Below are 26,389 nucleotides of genomic sequence, written 5' to 3' on the forward strand. Positions count from 1 at the left end.
TATTGACACATTTTTAAAATTTCCTTCGTGTATTAAAGATTTGTTCCAGAGGCTTTGTAAATCTTTGAGGTACATGTAGTTCTGATTAGGTTGGGGGCACAAATTGTCAGTTGTTTGCATGGTGGTTGTGGTATGCCCCAATCCTGATGGTTGGTTTTTATAGTGGTACAGTTTGAGAGTGATAGTTAATTTTAAGAAGGTATGTTATCCATTTTCAATTACCTGGATCAAGTAGCACAGATAGTCTTCACTGGGGCAATTGAGCTACTTTCAGTTGTTCCTGGATGCCTTTCATTTCCCCCCCGTGTGTTTTCTCCCCAATGCAGTGTTGGACTGGGGACTCATAAAAGCTGCAGCATGGGATGAAAGTGTTCTCTTACCTCACTAGTGCAAGGAGTATTCTGGAGACTTTGTCAGTGTTTGGTAGGACAGAAATCTGTGAACCAAATCACCCAACCAAACAAAATGAGTCAAAATTCACCCAAAGCACTTGTGAGTTAGAAGCTTGGAAATAATCTTGCTCGGTGGAAATCAGCAAGAACTCTCATCATTTTTCACCCACTTACTGCCCATTTTCATCAGGATGCTAAGAAATAAACAGCCCAGTTTGCTCTATCTCATGCAAACTAAAACTAAATCACTAGAAACTAATGGCAATTAAGACTCATGGGAGGGGATGTGGTCACATTTGGATGGTAACGCTCCAAGCTTGTCCAACTCTGTCCGACCCTTCTGAGCCTGCCTCACCCTGTCCTGCCCTGCCCTTCCCCCACTTGCCTGCTACCAGAAAACTGCTGCTAGTTTTCCCAATTCTGCCCTGCACTTGAAACCTTTTTTGTTGTCATACCAGCTAACAATATGGATAGCTAAGTTATAGTTTGAAAACATTTTACATTCAAGCTTTTTAGCTGTGGGGGGGGGAACATAGATATTCCTGCTGTCTGTTTATACTCTTCTGGGAAATGCATTCTCTCTGGTAACAGACCCTGTTCTGAATGGTTATACACTTTCCTAAATAGAAAAGTAAATTTATACAAATTCTAGAAGCGACTGGCCTAGGCCACTGTGTTCCTTTTGAAGACCCTCCCCCTTCCCTTTTGCCATCTCCCTTTAACCAGAAATCACATCTGGTTTCAGTCTGATATCCTTCCACTCTCAGGCCCTTGGTTCCCCCCACGAGCACAATTTGGTCCATTTATCCCAAAGTGCTTTGCCCCTAGTCAAGTACCCTTTTTTGACCGCAATAACATATTTTCATAATTTTGACAACTTGCAGCCAAGGTCGTGAAGCAGAGAGCCTAAATTTCCTCTACAATGTGGGTGCAAGATCCAAGTACTGTACATTGTGTGTGTGACCTCCCCGCGTGTCTGTGCTATAGCATAGAAGTTCAAGAAGTTCTGTATTTTCATGTTCTGTGAGTTATTTATTGCATTTAACGTGTCACAGGTGCTTTACCATCATTTTGAACAAATTACATCTCATTCTTTTGCAAGTGCTTGATTCGGGAATTCAATTTTTTTTGCTGAGGGCCCTTCCTTATTTATGTAGTGCGTTTGAATATGTTAAAATTACATGCTTTCCATTCGCAGAGGATTTTGCACCACTTAGAAAGATGACACATTTTTTGGGGAGGGGTTGGAATAGTGGTGTCATGTTGTTACTATGTTCAAGGTCGACACATACCAACAGCCTGCCACCTCATCCTTTTGCCAAATAGTGAATAACAAGATCAGAGAAGCTTGTAATTTCCATGGCTTTTCCACTGGAAAACTGTAAAGTGTATCAAAATGGGCCATATGTGCCGCTCATTAACAACAGTGCCTACATCTTTAAGTGTGTGTTTATGTTTACATCAAGGACACACAACAAAAGAGCTACTGTACTGGTACATGGGAGGACAGAAGGCCCTCAGAAACATTTTCCTCAGTCTCTTAGGTATGTACATCTTGGAGAGAGGAGTGCAAGAGTAATCGCTTTTACATTTCCAGGAGGAGAATCTGCCCTGAACTGATGACAGTGTTCTCGTGTTAAAGCGAACCCACTTCTCTTGTCGTGTGTCTATCTATGTGGGAAAAAAGTACAACACAAAGTTTGAGAGAACTTCTTATTGAGGATGATACGGTGCCTCAAGGACCCGCTTGTGAATTGTCCTATCACGGTACAATCAGGCCTACGCAGCTTGTGGAATGTTGTCCATTGACATGCCACACAAAATGGACGTAGGATGCGCAACGTCTGAGACAAAACTCGGGGTGCAAATTCGCAAAGGGTGATGTCGGTCAGTTTGGCCAGATAGGGAGCTGTTACCAAGTTAGAAAGCCGGCATGGGCCTTGGCTCCAACTGCAAATAATGCACATACCTATGGGAGTTGCTAGCTTGCGGCTTCTTGTGCTGGCCATGGACTGTTTGTGCTGCGGCCAAGTAATTCAGACGTAGTCCAAGTATTTTCCTTAAAACTGGCTGAATTATAATGAAGAAGTTCCAGGTATTATGTAGACTGCCACTCTATCATCCCCTTCTTACCTCTTAAAAACTTTTCTGGTGCTACTTAATGTACTTCCTGCAAGGCATTAAGAAAAGTAGAGAAAGATGTCATTAATCTTGCCAGCTTCCGTTACGCACGCCAAGGGATACTTGGACAACACATGTCCTGATGATCGGATTGTTTCCGGATAGCTTGTTCGGTTCCTGTAATTGCTACAATCTCCTAACTGCTAAAATACGCCATTGTGGACGGCAGATGCCATTCAGGCTTCCTTTGGGAGCAGTGACTACTTGTCTATGGTTTTTGTGGCTGACTGGGCCACCACTCGGAGTTTATTTGACATTTCCTGATGGTGCACCACTGTGGGCCAGCCACACCGTCCCCAGGTAAATGCTTTCCATGAGGTGACACACCTTTGTAGACGGAATTGGGCATTACTCCTTGGCAGAGGCCTTTAACGGGTTTGGCAGGCTCAGGGAGGAGGAGGTGGGAAGGTGGCCTTTGTTCTGTTGCTGGAGGTATATGCTCTTGATCAGTCCATTCCCTGAACTAACTAAAACCTGTCTTTGGCAATTAAAAATGCAACACTTTCTTTATGCAAGGGTGCGAGTTTTTTAATATTAAAAAGAAGAGCACAGTAGAGTTCACAGTTGGGAAAGGATCCATTATTAAAATCATGTAAACGTATTATGGGAGCCTTTGAAAATATCCTCAGTATGAATAACAGAGCAATACAAGGTCCGTGTTTGAACACATATTTATTCACATGTGGGTGTTAACATCCAACTTTCTTTTTTGTCCTCTTCCCTTGGATACGGAAGCTCAGATTCTGCACAGCATATATGCAGTACATTCAGAAGTCAACATGTAAAGTGCCTCCTGACAGTATATGTCTTGAGAAGATAACACCCATATGTCTGATCAAAAAACATAAGTGCCAGGTGCAGGAAATTTAATGTAGCCACTGGCGATTCACTGTTCACGGCACTTGCCCACATGATGCCCCATGGTTTTAGTGCACAATGCAAATCTAACATTGGTGCAAAGCCGTGGAAGGTTGGGATTTACATGTAGGCTACATCTGACATGATTGCTCAAGTTCAGAACTCACTCTTTCATATCCAAGAGTGATTAAGTAATGCCAATTACCTGCATACAAAGAAAAAAAACCAGTTTGGAATCAATTTCAGTGATATTTCCACATCAAATTACACAGATCAGGTGTTGGACAACACACATGTTGCATTGGACTACAGATTTGTAGAACAACTTTAAATGAATTTAAAAAAACTGCAGATTGCTCAAATAGAAAATGCTGATCATTTCAGCCTGGCAACTTCGTTTTGCACAAGCCTAAAGAAATTGTAAATTATGTCGGGATTAAAGCCAAATTACATTCACTATTCCTCTGTTACTCTGTCTGAAGCAGGGACACAATATCTCAGTGCTAGTTTGTGCAATAGCTCCCTTTTCCTGGAGGTAGTCATTTGTTTTCCCCTCAGCGCTGATCCATTTTCCCTTTGTTGCGCAAGCTTCCACAACCCGGCCTCCGTGATGTCAACATTTTCCTCTCCCGTTGATGAAGGAAATGACTGGAAATGTTGCGTCAGCAACGATGGATCGTTGTGACAGTTGGTACTGTGTATCTCCTTGTCAAGGACAGCCAGCTTATCACATGCTCATGACGTAGGCCTCTCTCCTCGTTTTTTGTTGTTGTGAACATAACGACACTGCGGGATGGACCGATAGTGATGAGTCAGTCAGCTCCAATTTGGAGTGTCTCTTGCCTCATCAGCTCAATGACTCATTTAATTACATGTCGATTTTGAAGAGGAAACGGCTTTTTCATTTGCAGTCATTTGCAGACGTTTACATAGGTTCTGGACCTACCTCCCCAGAAATAATCATTTTGTTGGTTTTTGGAACCTGTGTCGTCCCTTTTGTGGAGCGTCTGCAGAACAGTGATGAGTATGAAATCTGAAACCTTTTGTTCCTGCATGATTACTCTCACACTGACCTCATTTGCAGAGGGGGATGACAACAGGGGACCACGCCCCCAAAGCCATTTTTTTCTTTTTCTTTTTTGGTACAGTAGGATTTTTTGGACAACTCATCAACCTCCTTCCAAAAGCTGTTCTAAACTCTAAAATTTGGGCTATTGAAAAATCCTCAAATTGTTTGTCCCTCCCCTCGAAAAGTAGACTATCCCCCCCCCCCGAAAAAAAAATGATTCTGGATTTGTTTCTGACTTACCTGTAGTGTGCTGCCACGGTATTTTTGGCCTACAAAGCTCCTCGGAAGATACATATTTAAAAAATCTGAGATTGTTGCTAGTAATGTTTATTATTTAATGTTTATTTTCTTCCCAGTGGCCAGAGGGGGCCCTTTGTAGTAAGCATTTGGAAAAGTGGGGCTTCTTTGACCGACCATGACCACATCTGTTACAATTGTTAAACACAAAGGGAACAGTAAATGAGTTACTAATAACTAATCCGCCATAAACCCTCTGCCAAAGTGCACCAAGTCACATCAATTGTTCTACCCCAGTTGAAGTGATAAATAACTGAGGATTGGGAGGGGGGACTCCAAGTCAGTGCACATGAGTGAACTCCATTAACTACCAGTGCAGAGCACCGGTGGGAGTTGCACAAACAACCGATTGGCCATGCTACCGGCCACAACCAATCCCTCCCCCCATCATTCACTTCTGTCTCCTTGACGATTTGGGGGGCATGTCATGTGATCCAGAGCTCTTTCTAGATGCACTCTTGTTTTTATGACTTTTTAATAGTCAGGTACCAAATTAATAACTCTGTCTGTTTCAATATTGTCTGCTTTTTAGGATGGTCCTTGCAATGGCAGAAAAAAGAAGCATGTTTGTTTCAGCATTCATGTCAGTGCTGTTACTTTAGCCTTGTGGTCCACTGGCTTTTGAATTCAAATTTGAGAACCAGAGAAATGTTGCCAAGTGTTGGTTTAACAAGTCTGACCGATGATTACCATGAGGAGTTATTTTAGAATGCAGCTCTCCTCATACACTAAAAAAAAACTTTTCTACTGCACCCTTCAAAACACTTAAACATTTTTTAAAGTCAACAGTCTGACAGTCAGATTGAGGTCAAACATTCATATTGCCACCTCCCCACAGTATGTGACTTGAAAATATTGATCATATTTGTGTTGTATGATAGCTGCTAAATGTAGAAAGTTCCTGGACTGATGTACAAATATGTCTGCCTGGGTACTCAAGGCTGTATTTGTTGTGCAAGAGTTATTATTTCATTGACCTGTTTCTTTGACAGCTGCACGGCTCTTCTCAGAGAGCAGCCAGCAAGCAATTCAAGAAGCCCTGCAACGTCTTGCCCGCCGACAGGCTGTCCGCCAGTACTCTGCCTCCAGCAGCCAAAACCAGAACGTGGTCACCCAGCAGTACCTGCAGCACTACAACAGTGGTGGCAGCGGTGGGATAATTCCAGCTCCCGCTACTGGTCACCACCACCAGGCAAGCGCGAGTCTAACCAGTGCAGCCAGGGCATCTGCTCATGCCTCCAGGAGCTCCAGCAGCCTGGTCAACCCCCACCAGCACCAGCACAGCCGGGGTCACAGCTGGGATGGGCTGAGAAGCCAGAGCAACAGCACTTTGGATGGCAGCATGCCAACATCTTGGACTGCTGCCCAGCCTTCTATTAGCCAGTCGGCGAGTGCCAGCCAACTGAGAAATCAGTTCAGCAGCCAGGACCTTCCTGTGAATGGTACAAATGTCAAGGGAACGGCAGACGAACCCAGGAATGGAGATGGTGAAATGTTATGGAAAAGGGACACAACTGGTGCCCATCATCCCCAGCAACAGCGGATGCACAATCCTTTGGGGAGCCAGCATTTTCAGAGTGTGCTCCAGCAGAATGGCTTGAGGTCCCCGTCCAATCCAAGCAGCGACGAAGGAGGTAGGGCAGCCCAGAAACAACCCCTGAGCCTTCAAGAGAAGAGGCAGATTTCCCATGACATGACCCAGCAGAGCAAGGCAAAACACCAAGAAAAGGCAAGTAGAGCTACGTTCTCACGCCACTGTTTGTATTCAAGTTTTTAGTGCAACCAAAGTCCAAATGCTGAAGTGACAGGGGTTGTTCATTGAATCTGTGCAGGGATGAAATGTATCAAATCAATGCAGACACAAAACAAACCCCAAAACTACATATTGCAGACCTCACTTCCTAGGTTGTATAACTGCTAAAGGTTTCTGAAGGATGCAGTGCTGTAGAAACAGAGATCAGGTTGATAAAACTCTTAGTTTTCTCCAAGATTTCTTGCCCAATAAAAAGTAGTGTTATTCTCTCCTGAAGAAATCTAAAAAGCTATTAGACATGTTTCTCTCCGTTCTTTTTGCGTTTTCCTTCAAGCCACATTTAAATGTATATAAATTGTACATTATGACATGGTAGTCAGTATTTTTGTTGGTTGTGTTCAACCTTCCTCTCAAAAGTGCACCAATCTGCTCTTCATCCTCCATGAAACTTTGGTCCGAAAAACTGTGCGCACCCCAAGACTGAAAGTGTTTACTGTCTGAAGATGCACTCCAAAGTCCTAGAGGAACAGTCAAAGTTTTTGTGTTGACCTTGACTCTCTGGCATTCTGTCCAATATGTTTCTGTCAGTCAACATCATTCTACAATATCCCATTCGCACCACACTGTCTGAGCATTCTCAATGCATCCAAATAATTTTACCATCCATTCAACTGCAGAACAAAAGGGCTCTTGAAAGAAGCACACTAACACTGTTTTTTGTGGACCAGTGAAGTTACCTGCATTCTTTCTCCCCCTCTTTAACCAGTGACATTTTAGGGCTGATAATCACAGTGAACACACAAATGAAACTCTGAAGAGTTTAACTTATCCCAAGCGATGTGCTATTGTATAACGCACCCCTCCCAAAGTACCCCATAGTCCACTTGTGTGATAGATGAATACAATTTGAAGCACCACTGGTTGTCATCAGCGCATTAAACCAAATAACCCCCCAAGCACTTACAGCCATCAATGGAGTCAGCAGGTGTGGATAGTCCGACTTGATTATATAAACCCAGGGAAAAAATCCTGGGGATTTAGGAAACAGTACTTCGGGGGCACGTAGGGCAGAAAAAGGATTGGTTGTGGCCAGAAGATAATACAAGAGATCCGGTGGCATTGTGTTGTGTTTTGTAATACGATGATCTGCAGATTACTGGTTGACACATAGCAGACATAGCCACGAGAAAAAGGCCGACTTTTGGCAGTTGCCAGGTCTTGGCCATGTTGTTTCTGAATTTATTTCCGGGTAAAAGTACATTTAGAAGAGCCGGCTGACTTGGACAGCCTGAATGTCCTTTGAATGACATCCAAATACGTGCCCTGACAAAGTGTCCCAGAGGTAAATTTTTCTTTTGAACAGTCAAGTTGCAGGTACTATTTATGCACCAACAATTTTTGAGCCATTTGTAAACAAAAATCTATATCTGCTTTTTTCCCCCTCCCCTTGAAAGTATCCTTATTTTGGTAGGTGACCTTCAGTCCTTAACTTGTTTATTCAGTTCACTTTGAAGTTGCTGGAGCTATGCATGGTAAACTAATCAAAGAATTTGAAGACTGCCAGTCATTGCAGTAAATCCTTGCAGCTCCTGCCTGGCCCCCTTGGTCTGTCCATTGAGTATGGTCTCTACCATGGTCGCCATGCTTCGTGCTCAGTGTGACATGCAGAAAAAAAAAGTTGTTGAAACAAGTACATGCAGTTGTTCTGAGTTGATGGATAAGAGGTAAGGTAGACCATAATCACATCATACCAAAATTCTGGAATATTTCAGACCAGTCTTTGGACGAAAACCTTGAGGTATAGAATTACTATCCTCCAAGTACTGTGGGATTATATTTTGTCACAAGCAAGTCTGGTTTGTATTTGGCCAGCAACACTCAGCAGGGAGAATGGTCAGTTGAGATACTGGCCCCTTTTAAATTCAAAGTGTAGTTTAGTTGTGAGCTTGTCCAGGTTTTATCTTGACCTTAAGTGTGGCCATCAAAGCAAGTTTGCCACAGGGATTGTCTGTTCAATCTCCACTAAACCATCAGGTCATTGGTTATTGTATGCCTTGTCCTTCCCTTCACTGTGCTTGGAGTTTGCAAATCAAACATCGTTGAGCAATTATCCCAAGCAAAAAAAAAAACAAGATAACCGAATACATGCACAAGTAAGTCTAAAAAAATTACCCCTGGTGGACAGACTACTTGTATATATTGGCCATAATATTCTTTGCTTCGGAAATATGTGGGTTCTCCAGTTCTCGCAAGATGTGTTGAATTCTAAGTCACAAAGATTTGAGTAAAGAACCTCAGTTACTTGTCATTTTCACAATTAAAAAGGATTGAAGAAAAGTTTGGTGCATTCAGTTACAATTTTTGAATATAACTGCACCTCCTAAGATGGCCTTCAGTTGCACCAACAGAACAAGAGGAAATGCTTCATGTTTCAATTAAAACGATCTACAAACAACAGGCTAATTGAACAGATGTGAGGTGAATAGGCGTAAATAATTTAAATTATCCTCACTTTCCCGTCTAGGTGTCCTTTTTCCATGGTTTCATTGAGGCCAGAAGGGGGTGCTATTAAAATGCCCACTGTGATGTCTTCCATAAAGGCCAGCCCTCTTCAAACCCCAACAGGGTCACAGTTCACTGACCCTGTTCCTTGGGGGACACAAGTCAAAGACACAAGATTACTTTACCACCAAAGACCTATTTCTAGAGTCCGACATGTTTAAAAAAAAAAACACTTGACATTTATTCTTTATTGGTCATTTCCAAACTACCAGTAATCCTGTTGGACAGGGCACTTGTATATTAAACACTGCCCCCCAGGGCTACCAGTCAGACCAGGCCTTTGATATTGTTCCACCCTTTGTTAGGGCTAGGATCCTTGTTGAAAGTGATCCCCATGCCCAATTATTGGGGCTCATACCGGGGGACCACTTGTAACACATTGCAACCAGGGTTTTTTTTAGTATCATAAGAAGCTGGTGTGAATGGTTTGACGAGGTGGGAGATATTGATAGGGGTGGGCTGTGTAGTGTTGGGGGGGGTGTGATCCCAGGAGAGTCTGTGTCAGTTTTGGAATGAGATGTGAGGAGTTCCAGTTTTGGAGCCTTACCCACTTGTGAGGAAATGTGTTGTAAACTGATCAGCCTACTCCCTGTCTCTGTTTCCTCTATAGTGTTCTTAAGACTCCTTTTCACCAGTGCCAAGAATCCACTAAGCCTGTATGTGCTACATTGTCAAATTGGCAACATTTTTAAAATGGCCTGTTTACCATCAAATATTTGTTCAGTTGGAGGTTTTCATAGCAGAGAGTCAATGAGAAGCTTTGCTGTAGGCCTACGTGTACATGTATATAGCGCTGGGTTCTTTTGTGATTTGCAAGTGTGACATGAATGTGGTCCTTCAGAACTTGCTCCCTTTGTAAGACGAACAGACTATGCCCCTCAAATATGTGAGTAGAACGGTTCAACTTGAATAACAATGAACCATACATGTACATAGTGCATGGTGCTTCCACAGAACTGAAGAATACAGTGTACATTCTCCAAGAGTAGCACTTTATGAATATTGCTAGTAGAGCAGTAGCCGGTTTTTCACGAAATGTGGCGTAACTTTGAACCATTCGTAAGCCTTGGGCCACAAATTTGTGCTGTAGGTGTGCAATATACTTTCGATTTCACCAAAAGTTGCCAATACATGTACAATGTTTCAATAATATTACATTTCTTGAATGAGGGTGAGGACAGTCACTGCTTTTACGACAACAGTCAGCAAGAGTTGTCGATTTACCTCCGCCCGTTATTTTCAAAACGTTTTCGTTGTCCTGACTGTCTGTGTCCAAACTGAATTCAGTTCTCCGTCTACATGTATTTGATTTGATGACAAAATAAGAATGAAGACCATCACTTGTTTTGTGAATTGTGTAGTACTTGTATGTATGCAGTATTTGTAAATAGTAGACCGTCAGTACAGCAAAATTTATTTTTAAATATTTGAGAATCATGAACAGAAAAATAACATCCTCAAGTGACAGAGCATTCAAGATATCCATTAGAACAGAAAACTGCACACATTTAGAATTTTAGCCACAAGAATTCAGTGGTGTGAGTGACAAAAACAGAGATTTTCTTCCATCTTGGCAGACACAGCCACTTACAAGTGGTTCATCTAATCCTGCAAGGCCAGTGAATTCCACACTGCCAGCCACTCAAGCCTGTTAGTGTGAGCTACCAGCTTGGCTCCAACTGAAACCCAAATATTGGAAGTGCACTGGCGTAAACAGGAGAAATTGCACAACCCCTAGACACAAACACTCTAGGCTCATAAATCAGCCGCACCTGCTAATTGGCAAACTTGACAGAAATATTGATCCTGCCTGTTCATTATTTTAGACCTTATGGATGTTCAATGCGCTCTCATTAAACAGGTGGGACCTGTGGTAATGATGTGGCTAGATTTGAAGAAACACATCCAGGAAATTGAAATGGAATATTTGTTTTCTTCTCCAAATTTGTCAGGCCATGATCAGATTGATGAGACTGCTGCTAAATCTTGCAGAGGCACTGGTATTTGGTTGTGGCACATACATATCAGGGTTCGCACAGCACCTGGAATTCCTTGAATATACTTGAAAAAAGTTGATCCTTGAAACTCCTTGAATGTCCTGAAATTGTCCTGAAAAAAATTCTCTGTGAGATGTATGGACCCTGCATATATATGGTCATATTTTAGGCTGTCGGTTTTCATTTCTGAATGGGCTCTACTTGTTAAACATTCCAGCTGATGCATGCCTTGATGAGTGCCACCTCAAGGAGATGCCCCGGTCAGTTTTGTTTTTCAAGTTTAATACTGTTAATGAACACTATTCCACGTTCCTCTGTGCAGTGTACGTAACGGATCTATTAGGACATTTATTTTTCTACACATTTGCCTTATATCACTAACTTGAGCTTTAGATACACCCAGTCTGAAGTGTTGGTGGCATCAGGGGGGGGTTGGGAACCTCCCTCCAACCCTTCCACAGATGCTATCATACACCCTCCCTCCTGGTTTAAACGATACGGACAACGATTCCATCTTAGGTCTAAAAAGTTATCAAAATGAGATGCCCCAAGGGACCACTGCTAAGACCCCGTGCCCGTAGTTATTTCTTTTGACGTCAGTACTATGACCTTCTCTCTTTCGGGATGCCTTCCCCCTTTCCAAAATATATTTGAAAAAAACTCCACCTAGGTCCGCCAACGGTCTGACGGTATTACAAACTGTTGTTGCACATCATGTTGGAGCTTGGTAATGCAAAATGGTATTACATGTACATGGATGTGCGACAGGTACAATCCCCAAGTTGTTTTTGACATGTGCACAGATAAATACAGGTGTTTTGTTTTTCCTTTTTTACTTCAATTTTCAGCCATTGCCCTCCAGATTTTCAGAAACTCTTCCCTTAAAACCAACTTGCACACCACAATGTATAGCTGTTTGTCAAGAATTTTAGCAGAGGAAAGTCTCCTGTCAATTTACTTAGTTTTTTAATGTGAAGATACGTAGGGCTTTATTTTTGAACGTTTCAAAGTCATTTGTCAGGTTGGTAAATCCCCCAAAGCCAAACAAATGAAAGGAAACACACACTAGAATCCCCTAGATCATTGGGATGGGGCAATGGTTTGAGGATGTCTGACAAATTCTTTATGCATTTTGCTAACCCGTTAAGGTCACCCTTTCTCTTACGGGTACCATGGCCTGAAAATTAGCTTCCCGCAAATTGTTTAAGTGTGAAGCAATGTCTGACTATAGCTTGTTCATTCCAAGTGCCATCAGTTGCCACCACCATTCCATAAATGTACCGTTGAATCAATCACATGTGAAGACAGATTCATGAACTTCCTGGAATACCTCTGTCACTTGCTGTAGTTCATTTACATGTAAAATGCTGTGTGACTCTTTTGGTTGTTCAAGTTGACCTTCCCTGAGGGCATTTGAACAGCTAAAATGACTTTTTTGCAAACTTGAATTGTTACTTGCTGCGTTTTTTATGTATCTTCGTTTTTTGGGCACCACAGCTATGCATTCATTCAAATCTGGTTCATGCTTAAATAAAATTTAAGTTCTCTGTTTAAAACTTAAAATCTTTCTGACGTTGGATCCCAAATTGTGAGATTTCTGTGTTTGTCTAAATCTGAGGTTTGAATGCTTGAAGTGTGTGATTGTCACCATAGATTGCTCAAGCTCACTCAAATGCTTCGGCCCTTCGAGAGGCCCTCCAGCGGAATGCAGCCTCCAATGGTCATCCCACTGGTCACTCTAGCAACCATGCCCCCGGCCAGATCAAGCCCAGGCCTCCAGTCAAATCCTCTCAGGCCCGGAAGCCGGTCAGTGTTCAACGTATGGCAAGGTGAGGTCAGAGTTGTCAGACCCCTGAAAATTCAGATCTCTACATCGTTTGTTCTTCAACTTCTCATGCACCAAAATTTACCTCAGATCAGCTGATTTCTTACTTGAAACCGATTTACTTTTCAACTTGAAAAGCATCATTGGTAGTCTTTTGCATCTTAGAATTTTTGGGTTTTTTTGACTTCCCATTTGTACACCAGATGTTTGAATTGTCCAACTTTTCTTTATTAAATTCATGATATACATTTATGTTTTAAGAAAATTTTATTTACCCTTTGCTATAGCAAGTATTCAAAATACCGTTGCTCAAAATCTGATGTCAAACCAAACATATTTGAAGCCTGTTATATCCAAAAAGGCAAGGTTAATTAATAAAGGCAGGACTGGATTGTCAACAGTGTGAAATTTAAGTAATTTCTCCCTGCTTTTTAAGTTGCCTACTGTTGAAATTGTAATGTGAGCATCCAATATCCATAATAGTATTTATCGTATAGTAATCAGTAGTAAAGTGCCAAGTCGAGAGAATTGTAAGATTGAATGAATGCCCTCTTCCCCTGCAACTATGACACAATCACTGAGGAACATATTATTTTGTGTCATTTTCTACCCCTCTTAAGTGCATTAACACTGTAGACTTACAATGTAACATTCAAACTTTTCCCTACAATTCTTTACAAGCCAGGGTGCTGTTACTGTGTTTATGAAGGGAGACACTGTTATTTAGAAGAACCCAAAGTTTGCTCCCTTGAAAACATTTGCTTGAAAACTTTGCTCATTTACCCACAGTCGTGTACTGGAACAACAGCAAATCACCAAAGAAGAATTAAGGCAGCAAAACATCCTACTTACTGTCAAATCATGCTGTTTAATACCTTTAGTTCTAAGTAACAGTGCTGAGTTGTCGTGGAATGGTGTCACACTTTAATTATGAATAGACAAATTTGTCTGCAGTGTAAAATTCCATCAGGCACCAGATTGTCCCAATAAATTCCCAGTAAGAAGTGAAAATGAGGTGAAATGGGACACAGCACAGAAACAACTTTGAGTTGGTCAGGCCCTTTAAGCTTTCCAGTCATTTCCCACATGCATTCTGTGATACCCCAAAAGCCTATGCATGCTTTACCCGGGGAGTGGAGATTTGATCAGCCTGTGAAGCAATCATCATACCATGGATTGCGCTGCCCCAGACCCAGGCATTTCTCCCACTGCAAGTTTAACATTCCAACTTGCCAGTTCTCCGTCCAGCTCTCTCCCTCTGCTCCTGTCTTTTTGCAGTTTCACGCAGGCCCCTTGTCACTGGGTTATGGTAGCATGGAGGATGTTTGTCCCATGTGAGGCACAGAAGGGTATGCTAGACCTGAGGAGCTCAAAGGCAGAGTTTAGTTCTGTTTTCTCCGGTTTTTTTTTGGTTTTTATTTTCTTTTCTGTAATGTGAAGAAGTTTATAGAGATAAGTTTTCATGAAGGAAATGATTAACTTGATACGATCATGTAGCAATTTTTTTCTTACCTTAATTTCTTTGCCTGTCCCACCCCCCCGTAGCATTTCATGTGAAGCATAAAAATGTGCAGAAACAAAAATCTTCATAAAAATTGTACACTGTAGAACAAGTTCTTAGTTTGACCAGCAGCAATAGCAAAGTAGGCACGGCCACTCAGTATGCACTGCTCCTTCAGAACATCCGAGCGGTTTCAGAGAATGCAACGTCAAGCGCAATCCACATTCATTTGAATACTTTCTTGTGACACTGCATTTCAAGAATTGCTAAGCACGAACGGTGAGGCACCGTGTAGGTTATTTACCGATGTAGGCGGTACCCAGTTATATTTCATGACAGTTATCTACATGTATGCTGGCCAGGGCAAGGGATTTTTATGCCCACTTTGACTTCTTTTATGCCCACTCAAACTCCCTTTATGCCCACTTTAACTCCTTTTACATGAAAAAATTATGTCAGTTGGGATTGATCTGGTAGTTACACTGAAGTCAGCAGATTTGTTTCCAGAGTGTACATTAGAAAAAAAGGGATGGAAATATTAAAATGAGACAGTTTTCCTTGCATTAAGTCCCAAAGTCCTTCACTCCGTCATTTCCAGAGAATGAAATGTCATTTTTATCACCCCAACAAAGGAATTGTGTACTTGAATGAAAATCAGTGGTATTAAAAGATTTAATTGATTGGATATTTGGCTGGCTTTATTGATTGACGTACTGAGGGATCAAGGGAGCTAGCTTGAGAAGCATTGATGGAAAAATTTAATGTTTTCTATTACCAAGGGGGGGACATTATAAATGCATTCTGAGTATCACAGAGTTTTTGTGAATGAACTGTATGTGAGGCCTTGGGAATGGGAATGTAGGCTTCATTCACAGCACAAAGCTTATGAAAGAACTTCAAACTGTGAAATGTCTGAGCAGGTTGTGGATTAAAGTCTTAACTGCGGTTGCATATCTGCACCACTTAGTGTGTGGGAAGATAATGTTGTTTGCCTCTCACGGCCAGAAATATGCTCATCTAATTGGTTGATGCCTGCGTGGGAAGTGGATGAGTGTTTGCTGTCCATCTGTCCTCTGATCCGCGGGACGTCATGTTGGTGACAGTGCAGGGGCCCTGCTTGCAATCCTTCCATTATGGCACGTAGGGGGCCAGTCCTTGGCACAGATGTGTAACATTTTGCAGATGAGGAACACCGCAAGAGGGGTCAACAGAAATAGGTTTATTCCAGCATAAGCTTGATGATGAGGCTGCACTTTCTGCTGAATGGTTTGGGTTTGTGAGTTCTTCCATTGTTCTTCCAAAGTCAAGAAGTGAATTGAGATTTTACTGTCTGCAGTGATGCTGTGTCTTTCCCTGGAAAGTTATTCCAAGGTGTTCTCGCGACCTGAACCTGAACTTTCCTCTCTCATCTTTTCCTGGAAGTGTCCTCAGGCTTCAGACCCACAGTGTAAATCATGTTTGCTGTTGAGAAACCCTTGCAGTATTATAGAAAAAAGAATTATAGTCAGTAAAAATAACCAATCAGATTTCATTTCAGAGGATATAGGCAGGTTCTAGATGGGATATAGACAGGCTTGCAATTGCATGGAAGAGTTTTCCTTGTCTCCAGAGTTTTCAGAAAATGTTAAACATTGGCCGGAGAGAACGCTGTCAAATTTATTATTTTTTTTGCCTGTCTTATCCTCAAGTCAAGAACTGAGCCTGCATTGATGTTTGTTCTTCGGTACTGCATCCCCAACGGCATGCATGCATGCAGTGAGTGCACATACAGCCAAAACATAAGTCTTGGACAACTTCAAGGTTGAGCAACAGTGTTCCCTAATTCAATTACGGAGTAATCAGGTTGTAACCTTCCAACCTTGCCAAGACACATACATGTAGCAATGTTAGCTCGTCACATCTTAAGTCAGAACTGTCACTGCTCAATCGTCCACTTAATTTTGGGTAAAAAGTTTGGATCACCAAAAATGGCGCCCCATTGCTGAAGCTTCAGCTTCTTCAAATGTATCATCAGAGCTTGCTGGATGTTGAACAGCAAGATTTTAAAACAAGAAAAGTCCTGAAAGAAAGATACATATACATGTATGTATTGATGTTTTTAATATGGAAAAAAGGACCAACGCTCAATAAAGAATACATGCTTTTTATTTGTCTTTTACAGAACAAAATCTGCTTAATAGAAAGAGGTTTAAGCCTTGATAGCGTTTAGTTTCAAGGGCAAATCCAGAACCAAATTTTTGGTGGGCCAAAGAAATTGCCAATTTCGTCATGTTACCTTTTTGACCTTTCTAATGAGTGGGGCTCAATTTTCGGGGTTTTTACATGGTTTGAAATAAAGGAATGTAAAATGATCCCAGAAATTGCTTTTCATCGTTAATTAAATAAAAGGTCTTGCTCCTTTGGGGGTTATCACCCCTTACAGTCAATGTGTAACGCATACTGCTGAGACTTTTTCTGTGCTGGTTATGCTCAGAATATAAATTTTGCCCAGCATGTTTTTGTGCATTTGTGGCTGAATGAATATGAGACCCAGAAGGTTGTTCCTCCCCCCCCCCTCCCATGCTCCCTGGCACATTCAATAGGGTGCGGGAGCCAACATAAGCAGACAAGTAGACTGCAGTTCCCTAGCTTGTCACATCACATCACGGAGCCACGGTCACGTCCCGTGCATATGCACGTGTTCATTCCACCAGCCACTGTCCAAATCTTACACTGTTGCATTTATCCAATGCTCGATTCCTGCCGTATTTTCACAAGCCTGCTGTTGCCGTGAACCCTTCATGGAGGGATTTCACAACCCTGTGTCGCAGGGCCTGGCCGTGATTCAGTGGGGAATTCCTCACCTGCTGGGGACTGTGAATGTTGTGAGAAATTCGAGGGTCCTAGAAAAACAAACTTAACATTTGGGCACCAGCAGCCTTGATGCAGGCTCAGTGAGCTGTTATTGGTACAGCATACTACCGTTGTCTGACATTTACTTTATATGTTGCCGCCTTTTAGATACATATGTACGTACACAGCCTGTAGGGTTTTCACACCTGACCATTGTCACTTTCATGACAACTTTTTTTTCTCTGACTGAGGTGCAGCAATCCCAAAATGATGTATCTTACTATTCTCACCAGATCCAGCAGTTTACTGGCCGGATATGTTTGTAATAATATTTGGATTATCTGCAAAGAAAACATTCCCGGGGTGTAGCTTCAACATTATCTTCTTTGTGTCTGCTCTTTGCTAGGTTCTGAATGGTGCTTTTCCCTCTGGTTGATCCATTTAAAAAGGAGACACTCTGTCAAATTTTTGAGTTTGTTTTCCTGGTGAAAGTTGGATCTCTAAATATTAGCTTCAATATTCTGGTTTTTCTCTACTTTGTGTACAGGCAGAACAGGGGAAACAAAGTCAATAAATGGTTGCGGAAAAAGTCTTGCTGCAGTGCTTTGTAAAACGTACACCACATCCCATGCATGGTCCTCTTTATCAGGTGGAATCGGAATGAGGTTGGGGGAGATGAATACAGAGATGTTACAAGGGAGTAGTATACATCATAATGACTAGATAAAATTTGGTTTTGCTTTATCGTCTCTACTGACTTGAATTTACTTGTTTAAGGGACAACTTTTCAATGCTTTCATCATCTGCACTAGTAAGCAGGAGGTCGTGGGTTCGAGTCCCACCCGAGTAAGAGTAAGCTTGCGAGGTTTTTTCGCAAGCTCTCGGACGGGCACTGAGCATACAGTGCTTATTAATATACGTTGGGTGGGGGCAAGGCCTGTTATATATAATGGGTGGGGGCAAGGCCTGTTATATATAATTTTCAATGCTTACCGGCAGCTTGTGGGGAAAAACACCACAAAAACACATGTGCTTGCCCTGGTGGAATTTGAACTAACGACCTCCAGGCTACTAACTCAAACGTCTTACCAACTCAACCACTGAGCCAGTCGGATCCTTGGTTTGAATTGGTACACCAGTGCACACCATAGTTAACAGCTCAACTATTAACAGAATGTTGGCAATATCTTATCAGTATGAAGCAGACAAGGGGTAGCTTTGACCAGAACCCAGCGCCCTGACTGCGTTGTCAGTTTGATAATCTTGTCTTCTGGCACAATGAGTCTGTGTCTTTTATCTTGTCAAAATCTTGTCAGTATGACAGATGGTACTTCTCGTATTCTAGTGATGAGCAGTTTTTGTAAACTTACTAATCGAATGTTTTCAATGTACTGTGTATATAAAGAAGAAAGAAGACAGGAAAAAAAGTCATGACCTCATAACTTCATCGCCATAAACATGAATTTTCTCCTTCCCTGAGGATTTTATGGTACACGTAGCACCTCCTTTTCCTCCAAAGCCGACTTTTCCAAATCCTCAGTTGGCAGCAGTTTTCCTGGAGCCATTTCCAATCAATGGCCCCCCCCTCCATTCCTGCACTTGCAGGAAGCATGACTGCTTGGACCAGGTTTGCACGTGACATCCCAATGGATTAATTTCTGTCAGTGGAGCCAGACAAGTATCAGACGAAAATATCTGCTACATATGGAGTATCCATTTATATTTAACAATTTTATTTTTCATAACTTCTTTCTCTGGTGGGTTATTCCCTTGGTGCTGCCCACCATAGGACCACCCAGTTAGACGAGCCCTCCCCCACGGCACCTTCCCAACCATCCCCGACCTTCTACTCAGGCTTGAAGTACAACAATATGACAGGCACCACCAAGGTTCCCTCCTCGGGCATAAGCAATATCTACAACTCTGGTAAGCACTGATTTTTTTTCTTCTGCTACTCACTGGTATACTCTCCTGTAGAACATTTAATCGAGATAAATGTTGGTAAGCAGAATTGTTTGATCCAAGAAAATGTAGGTCCAAAGCTAGTTGCCTGTTTTGCTACTGTGTTTAACAAGCTTCTTTTCTTTCTCTGAAACTGACTCCAATTCTCATTGTTAATAATATTTCCTTTCTCAGACACCTCCTCCCTGTGTCTTGTCTGGTTACCCCATCTTCTTCGTTTCTTGAACCTTAACCAACATCCTTTTCTTTCCTTTTTTTTTTTTTTACTGTTTGTGGATTTTTGTAAACTGTGAGCAAAATTTCTTTGGGCAGATTTTATTTCGTAGGTGTCAAGAAAAGGACTCCCACTTGCTGTCTGTAGACCTAAAACAAAAGCTGCAACCTCTTTGGGGGGAACATTACATTTTTGTTGCTGGTAATCACATGTAAGCGTAATGAAATTGAAGTACGCACTGTTTTTTTGTGGAAAGAAATGCTCTTTCTGTCAAGAATCAGGTGTAACCCCCTCCGCGCTTTTTCCGTAATCCACTTCTCATTCCAAAGCAGAGTTTGCATGCCGTCAGGTTTTTTTTTATTCCCATATGATGGCCAGTTTGAATGAGTTGCACAGGTTGCTGTCAAGTAATCCACTTTCCATATCCCCCAGACATGTATTACCTGTTCGTATATGTGGGCCCACTTGATGACGTGCTCATTGAGAGTTGGACAATCAACACCGGTGTATCCAATGATACGCCCAATTGAAGTTTAACTAGTATCACATGGAGGGGGGGTTAAGATCAGAACTTAGGCCGGCCCACGCCAGCCTGTGTGATCGGGTTCATTCTGGCTGGGTGACTGTGCTCCATATCTTTGGCCTGTTTCCAGACATGTTCCTATTATTTGGATCTTGTGATTCAGTAGTCTGTGTCCACTTGTTTGTGATCAGTTATGATTTCCCAACAGACATCAGTGGTGATGGATTGAAAATCGGAACTGTTTTTAGGGGCCAGCCGCAAGTCTTGGCCTTCGTGAAAAAAGGTCCCACCACAGTATCCGGTGATTTTTTTTTTATATTTTTTTTTGTGAGGCAGCCTTCGGACAAAATTAAGGGAAAGACAAAAACCCCTAAGGCCACCCAGTACTTCCCAATTGTCTCCCCAATGAGCAATAATTGGTCGCAGTTAATGCAAAGAAATCCGTCTTAGCCAGCAAATCGGTCTAAGAGTGAGATGACATTTCAGTAATAAACTCATTCATGTGACTTCATTCCCAATAAAAGGCTGTTCTTCTTTGGAGTGCCTTCCCTCTTTCTCCTTGACGGAAACAGGGTGTCGCCACCCACCTTGCGTAGGCTCTCTGCTCCCAAAAATACAGATGACGTTTGAAATCTGTCTACTTGCCCTTTTGTATTTGACGGTGGTGGCCCAACAAATCTGTTTGCAATTAAGGTTCCCCCAAAAGAATAGGTCACAAAGAAAACCCAATTGTTTTGGTGTGCCCTGCAACAAATGGGCCACTGCCCAAGAAAATGAAGTGAATCTACAGCTTACACATCTGGTAGAACCGGATCACACTGTCAGAACGGATTCTGAGGTTAGGTTAATGTCGAACAAATCTGGTGATTGCTGTTTGTCCAACCGTATGTCTCTATCTGTTGCTGTTGGCTTAAACACAGCTACTTACAGTCTTACTCATCATTTGCATTTCTACACTGGTGCAAGTCAGATGCAAGTAAAGAGTGCAATTGTTTTTTTCTTGAAATAAATCCCAGAAAAACTTACTTTTCATTCACGTATGTGAAATGAGCAGTTGTAAAAACTTGTTTGTATTTATTGTGTGTGGGCAGAGGTATGTAATTTAAGGTGGGAGAAATAAACAATTTTCAGGAACATTGGCAAAATATTTTGGCTTTTTGTAGTTGTAATGTTTGATAAATTCTTTTTTTGAAAGGCCCCTACATACTTTTGTCACAAATTTCTGTTTCACTTATGCCGTAAGCTGGTTTTATTTTCCTTTTATTTTTTAATGTTGTAGAAAATAATCAGAAATTAGATTAACAAAGTGAACATGCAATAAGGTTTTTAAACACCTATGTGTTTTCCTCGGTGGACTAATCACAAGGTGTGTACTCAGCTGTTACCCATGGCCTCATTTGACGGTGCTCGTGTATATCTTTGAGGATTCTTTCCCAGAATGACATCACAGTTTTGCTCATGAATATTGAAAATTGAAAGCATAAAAACTGGAAAGCAGCCAAATACCTTTTAAACTTATAAAAATTAGAAAAAAAGTTTATGGAAATATTCAAGTGTATTTTCAAGGGTTGTGTTATAAACTGCATGGCATGTCCCCCTTAACTAGTTTTGCTTCATCTGTTCATGGTGCGTTATGTTAGAACCACTGGCAGCATCTTGTGTTTTCCTAGCAATGTTCTGCAAACAGAATCAACTCTCACCAGTGCTCTCGGATAAAGCCAGGGATACAGACAACATGTTCACACAAAGCCCTGAAAAAAAATGTTTCTCTTGTCTGGTTGATTCAGGTTACCAGTCTGCTGTTGTTAGACATTGATGATCATCCAACTTGCCCGTCTATCCTACCTGCTTGCCTTCCTTGGATCAGATGCGTGTGGCCTGTCCCGACTCCAGTCCTCCAGATTACTTCCTGTCCACCGATGCCTCCCACCAGAATTAGTGTATTTGTTTTGGTTTTTTTTGTTTTTAGAAATAACACGATTATTAGGAGATGAGGGGATAGAATGGTATTTTTGCAAACCCTACCAGTCCTGAATCCCGGAACTGCTGGGGGATTAAGGACTGTTAGCGTTAATGAGAATTCAGTTTGTCATTTTTGTGTTGAATTGTAAACCAGGTGTGCTCTGTAGACTTGGGAAAATGTCAACCAGGGAAAAAATTCATGCAGTGCCAAAGCAATTTGCAAAGCGTTGCAAAATGTATGCTGAGGAGACAGTTACCCATCAAAATGGAACTAGTTCTTGGCTGATTATTCTCTGGGGCCCCAACATTTTCTGACCGGTGTTTTTTTGTCCAGGTTTGCCAGGGAAAATTGGCCCAGGATATCGGAGGAAAGGAATCAGGGAGTGGCACCTCAATGAAAGTATAGCAAGTACAGTCAATTTCTGAACTGTTCTCTCTTTTGAGGGAAGCGTCCAAAATGACTCTGGAGTTTGCATCGGTCAGATGTCTGTAAAGTGAATATTCAGTCAGATGGAATTCTGTTCTCAATGTATTGAGAACCAAACTTTGTTGATGATAAAAATGAGATATAGAGGGCATGAGTTGACAAAACTTGGATCTTTAGAACGGGCCCCACATTTGCTTCCAAAGTTTGCTTTTAACCAACCACACCTAACAGGTGATTTGGATTTAATAGCATTTTTTTTTTATTCTGTGAAATCAAATCAACCTTTTGACAAGGTCAGGTGATTGTGGAAACTCAACCCCCAGTGAACCGAATTCTCTGAATATTGCAAATAATGCGAGAAGCAAAACCCATCTCAGGTTTCTGTCAGTACCTGCCGTATGTCACTGCTTATTCCTTACACTACAGTTGGTGGAAAAAACAGGGAAAGGAGAAACCTTTTAAAGAGTTAATGTTCTCATTGGTCACATTTGGAACCCTCTGAGATACCATATCTGGGTAGTAATCAAAACATTCTCTGAGTCGTAGGTGTTTATGGTTTTGTCACATAATGCCTAAATAACATTAATGTACTCTACATGAACCCTGAAATTGAACGGTCAAGGGGGAGGTTAGGGAGTGTGGGGCAGCCAGACAATAACAATGTAACAGAAACCCTGGGGGGGGAGGTTTCAAGTCCTGGTGTTTGGCAGGTTGAGGCAAACCGCCAGGAGGAGTCGGCATGCGATCTGTAGTCATGCTGGGTCTGATGTAAGGCAACACCACAAGACGATTATGACAGCGGCGGGGTATCTCAGTTCCCCGACCAGTGAACACAGCGCTGTAGTCAGTGGTAGTTTGGGGAGGGGGGCGTTGAGGTAGTGATGTATGAATAGGCCCCAGCAGCAGGCCCACGGGAGCTCTCTCCCCGTTGCTGGGTTGAGGTAGAAGGTGAATTAGCTTGGGACAGGACAAAAGTTGAGCCAAAGGAAGAAGGTTAGGTAGAGGCCATCCTCAGAATGCTTTGATGGAGGAAATCATTGGGAAAGGAAAGAAGTCAGGGAGTACCGCAGTTGCTTGATGAGTTTAAGACACACCCCTCAAAATAAACACTACATGTACTTTCAAGATGTGATCATGATGGTCACTTTCTCAATTTGGGACATTTACACTTGTGATTTCTTTCAGTGTTAAGTTCCGATATATATAAAACAGTGTAAAGCGGATAGGCATTGCTATGGCATCAGTCTTTCCTTTCCCAATCGATTCCCCTCCCCCACACAACCAACCTGCTCCTCCCCTTTAACCTCCATCAACCAACCCATCAAACACGTGTGTGCTGTGCTCAAATCCTCTCACCTCCACACAAAACACCTGCTTTTCACTTTTAATTTACCCTTTTTCTCCCTTACTCAACCCAAAGAATATGCAATAATTCAGACCTGAATTAAAGGTCTTTTTAAAGACCCGACTCTTTTTCTGTGCTAAATTGTAAATACATGTAGTTTGCCTTCATATGGTTACAGGGTAGCCCTCATTGGGAACAATTCTGGTAAACTCTGTAGATTAAAGGGTCATTGGCCTGAAGTTTATCATATCCACATCCTAGCATGCGTGTTGGAGGCTTGTTTACTGCATTCATATGGCGACGTATTCAGTGAGAACCCTTTTTAGCCCAGACGAAATATACTGTTGCTGCCTTTTTCCCCCTCTATTGTTGTCCCGTTGCCGTGGCAACCTTAATGACTGGGTGGGGAGGCCGACCAACGACGGGAAACAATAGACCCATCAGGATGTCTGCCCAAGCGGTGGGGTTGTGTGTAGTTCCTGTCGGCGTAGTAGTCCGGGCACAAATACGCTAGGTCTTCCGGCGAGATGATAATATCATATCATGTCCACACCGGACGTACCAGGACCTTCGGGATTGGGGAAGTGGGAAGTGAGCACATGGGTGTATGTTACCAGTGTACAACCCGCATGCAACACTAGTTAGTGAACTAACACCAGTGAACTTTTGCCTTTGAATTGGTGGCGACTTGTGCAACGAATTGACAGTGGGGAGGGAATACGATGACAGAAGATGACACAAATTTCATTTTCCGACTTTGGCCGCCTTTGGAGGAATTGACACTGCGTCTTGCAACATGCACAGGCCCTATGTGTCTCGCCTGTTAACCAATTTTAATGTCCTCCAATCTCTGTTTTGTTTATCGATTATCAGGGAGCTCTTGCAGAGTATAAAGCTTCAGTGTTGGGAGGAAAATATATTTACAAAAAATTCTTTTATCTCGCCTGTCAAAATATGGCAATACGGCATGCTGCACTCTTTTCCCATCACCACTTGCCGTCTTTTTGTTCCCACACCCAAAATATGATGGGGGGAGACATGTCCAGAAGTCCACTTCTTCATTTGCAGGCGTTTTTAGGAGGAGAAAAGCCAATTAGCTTAAATTGTGTGAAGTTCGGGTTTTTCAAAAATTAAGAGAAGAGGTCGGGAGAGCCCCTCGGAAGGGACAAAATTGCAATGTGTGTGTGCCATGAACAGGTTGGGTTTCCACCCTCTCCCGTTGCGTAACATTGTTCGTCTAGTGTGGATATTCGTATGCACATGTGCAGTTAACAAATCTGGATGAAAATACTTATCAACACTGTTAACACTCTTTGTGTACCCAACGTCTTCATGATATACACAGTGTGTGGACATTTGTCGTTCTCATATCCACAAAAAGAGCAGCATGCTTGCACCATGAAGGAAGGAAAGCTAGAGTTCCCTGCGTGTCCCGTGGGTCAGGGGCGGTCACCAACGGTTCCTCTATGGTTCAACGAGGTAACACTTTGTGTAACTTCCCCATCCACCGGTCACATTGCTTTGTCAGTGATGAACTCCGAGGAATTCCCCTTGATCTCTTGGTGCCATCTGTTATGCACCTTTTATGCAGTATTGATTAAAATAAACCAAGGGGGAAGAGTTTGCAAAGTATGACCCTTCTTTGGGGTGATTATTTTAGATTTTTTGTTTCCACATATTTAAATTCAACTATGCTTGGTCCAACATGATGCTGTGTAAGTCTGTGTATTAAAATCATGTACACTGCTTCTAGCGGGTTAGGTGTTCGGCTGCCTGCTGTTTACAGCTTGCCGGATGGACATGTAAGCACGCCACTGTCAAGTGAAGGGGAGAAGTTGGGCAATCGAGGACCAAATGTCCTCTCAAGGGATAACAAGGCCTCGGTGTACACCGTGACGGGCATGGATGTACATGTACATTAGGGAGCCTTTTCCTATGGCTGCGATCCCTTTCCCCTCGTGATAAAGCTAATGCGCATGGGAACACTTTGTCATGATTATAACATTAACATCACTCAGTCCCTCAGTAAGTGTACGCCCGGTACCCCTCCTGTGTGGGCCCGTACCCTTCAGCCCTCCATGCAGCACCCTGCCTCCTAAGCTATATTGGACGGGATCATTCATCTCTGTATCTGTTGGATGTTCCTCATCTAATTAACAGCAGCGTCAGCAAACCCAGCAATGTGCTGTGTCGTACTTTAATAACTTTTTTGACGTGTTATAAATAATTCCTTTTTTAAATTGTAAATATGTTGGCACGATCTGAGAATAAATAAGATCGATTTAAACCCTTGTCTTGGAGTGTTTGTGTTCTAGGGTGTGGATACTTTGGGGGTAACTGCGAGTTTTTTTGTGTTACATGTATTGGTTTTTTTGTGGTTTGTGTGGGTGGGTGTGCAAGCGTGTGTTTGGTCGGTCGGTCGGTTGTTTTTTTTTTTTTTTTTTTTAGATATTCTGAATGGATGAGTCTTGTGAAATTACCAAACTCGAGTAACAGGCTGTTTTTTCCTTGAAGGAATATTGTTTTCTCATCACACATCCATATGTTATGACAGTTAAGTTAGTTTGATATTGGACGTTCCCATTGGTTGGACAGCGAATGTCGGATGTTTCTCGACACAGTGGACATTCCCATAGGTTTGTGCAGCAAATGTTCATGTTTTAGAAATTAGACATTTACAAGTACCGTG

General features: G+C 42.2%; 1 protein-coding gene across 6 annotated transcripts in view; it reads left to right on the plus strand.

Annotated features, from left to right (window-relative positions):
• The window catches only part of LOC110979241 (tubulin polyglutamylase TTLL5-like), a 100,837-nt gene extending 74,850 nt beyond the window's left edge, over positions 1–25,987 (plus strand). For all 6 annotated transcript variants that reach the window (XM_087132522.1, XM_087132546.1, XM_087132545.1 and 3 more), the window contains 4 exons: positions 5,790–6,526; positions 12,763–12,938; positions 19,057–19,193; positions 21,754–25,987. In XM_087132522.1, the coding sequence (XP_086988648.1) occupies positions 5,790–6,526; positions 12,763–12,938; positions 19,057–19,193; positions 21,754–21,782 (1,079 nt within the window). In that variant the 3' untranslated portion in view covers positions 21,783–25,987. The remainder of the gene's footprint in view (positions 1–5,789; positions 6,527–12,762; positions 12,939–19,056; positions 19,194–21,753) is intronic.
• Positions 25,988–26,389: the final 402 nt, after the last annotated feature.

The sequence above is a fragment of the Acanthaster planci genome, linkage group LG01, assembly GCF_054643075.1.
Source record: "Acanthaster planci isolate LZ-2023a linkage group LG01, COTS_SCS, whole genome shotgun sequence".
Taxonomy (NCBI): domain Eukaryota; kingdom Metazoa; phylum Echinodermata; class Asteroidea; order Valvatida; family Acanthasteridae; genus Acanthaster; species Acanthaster planci.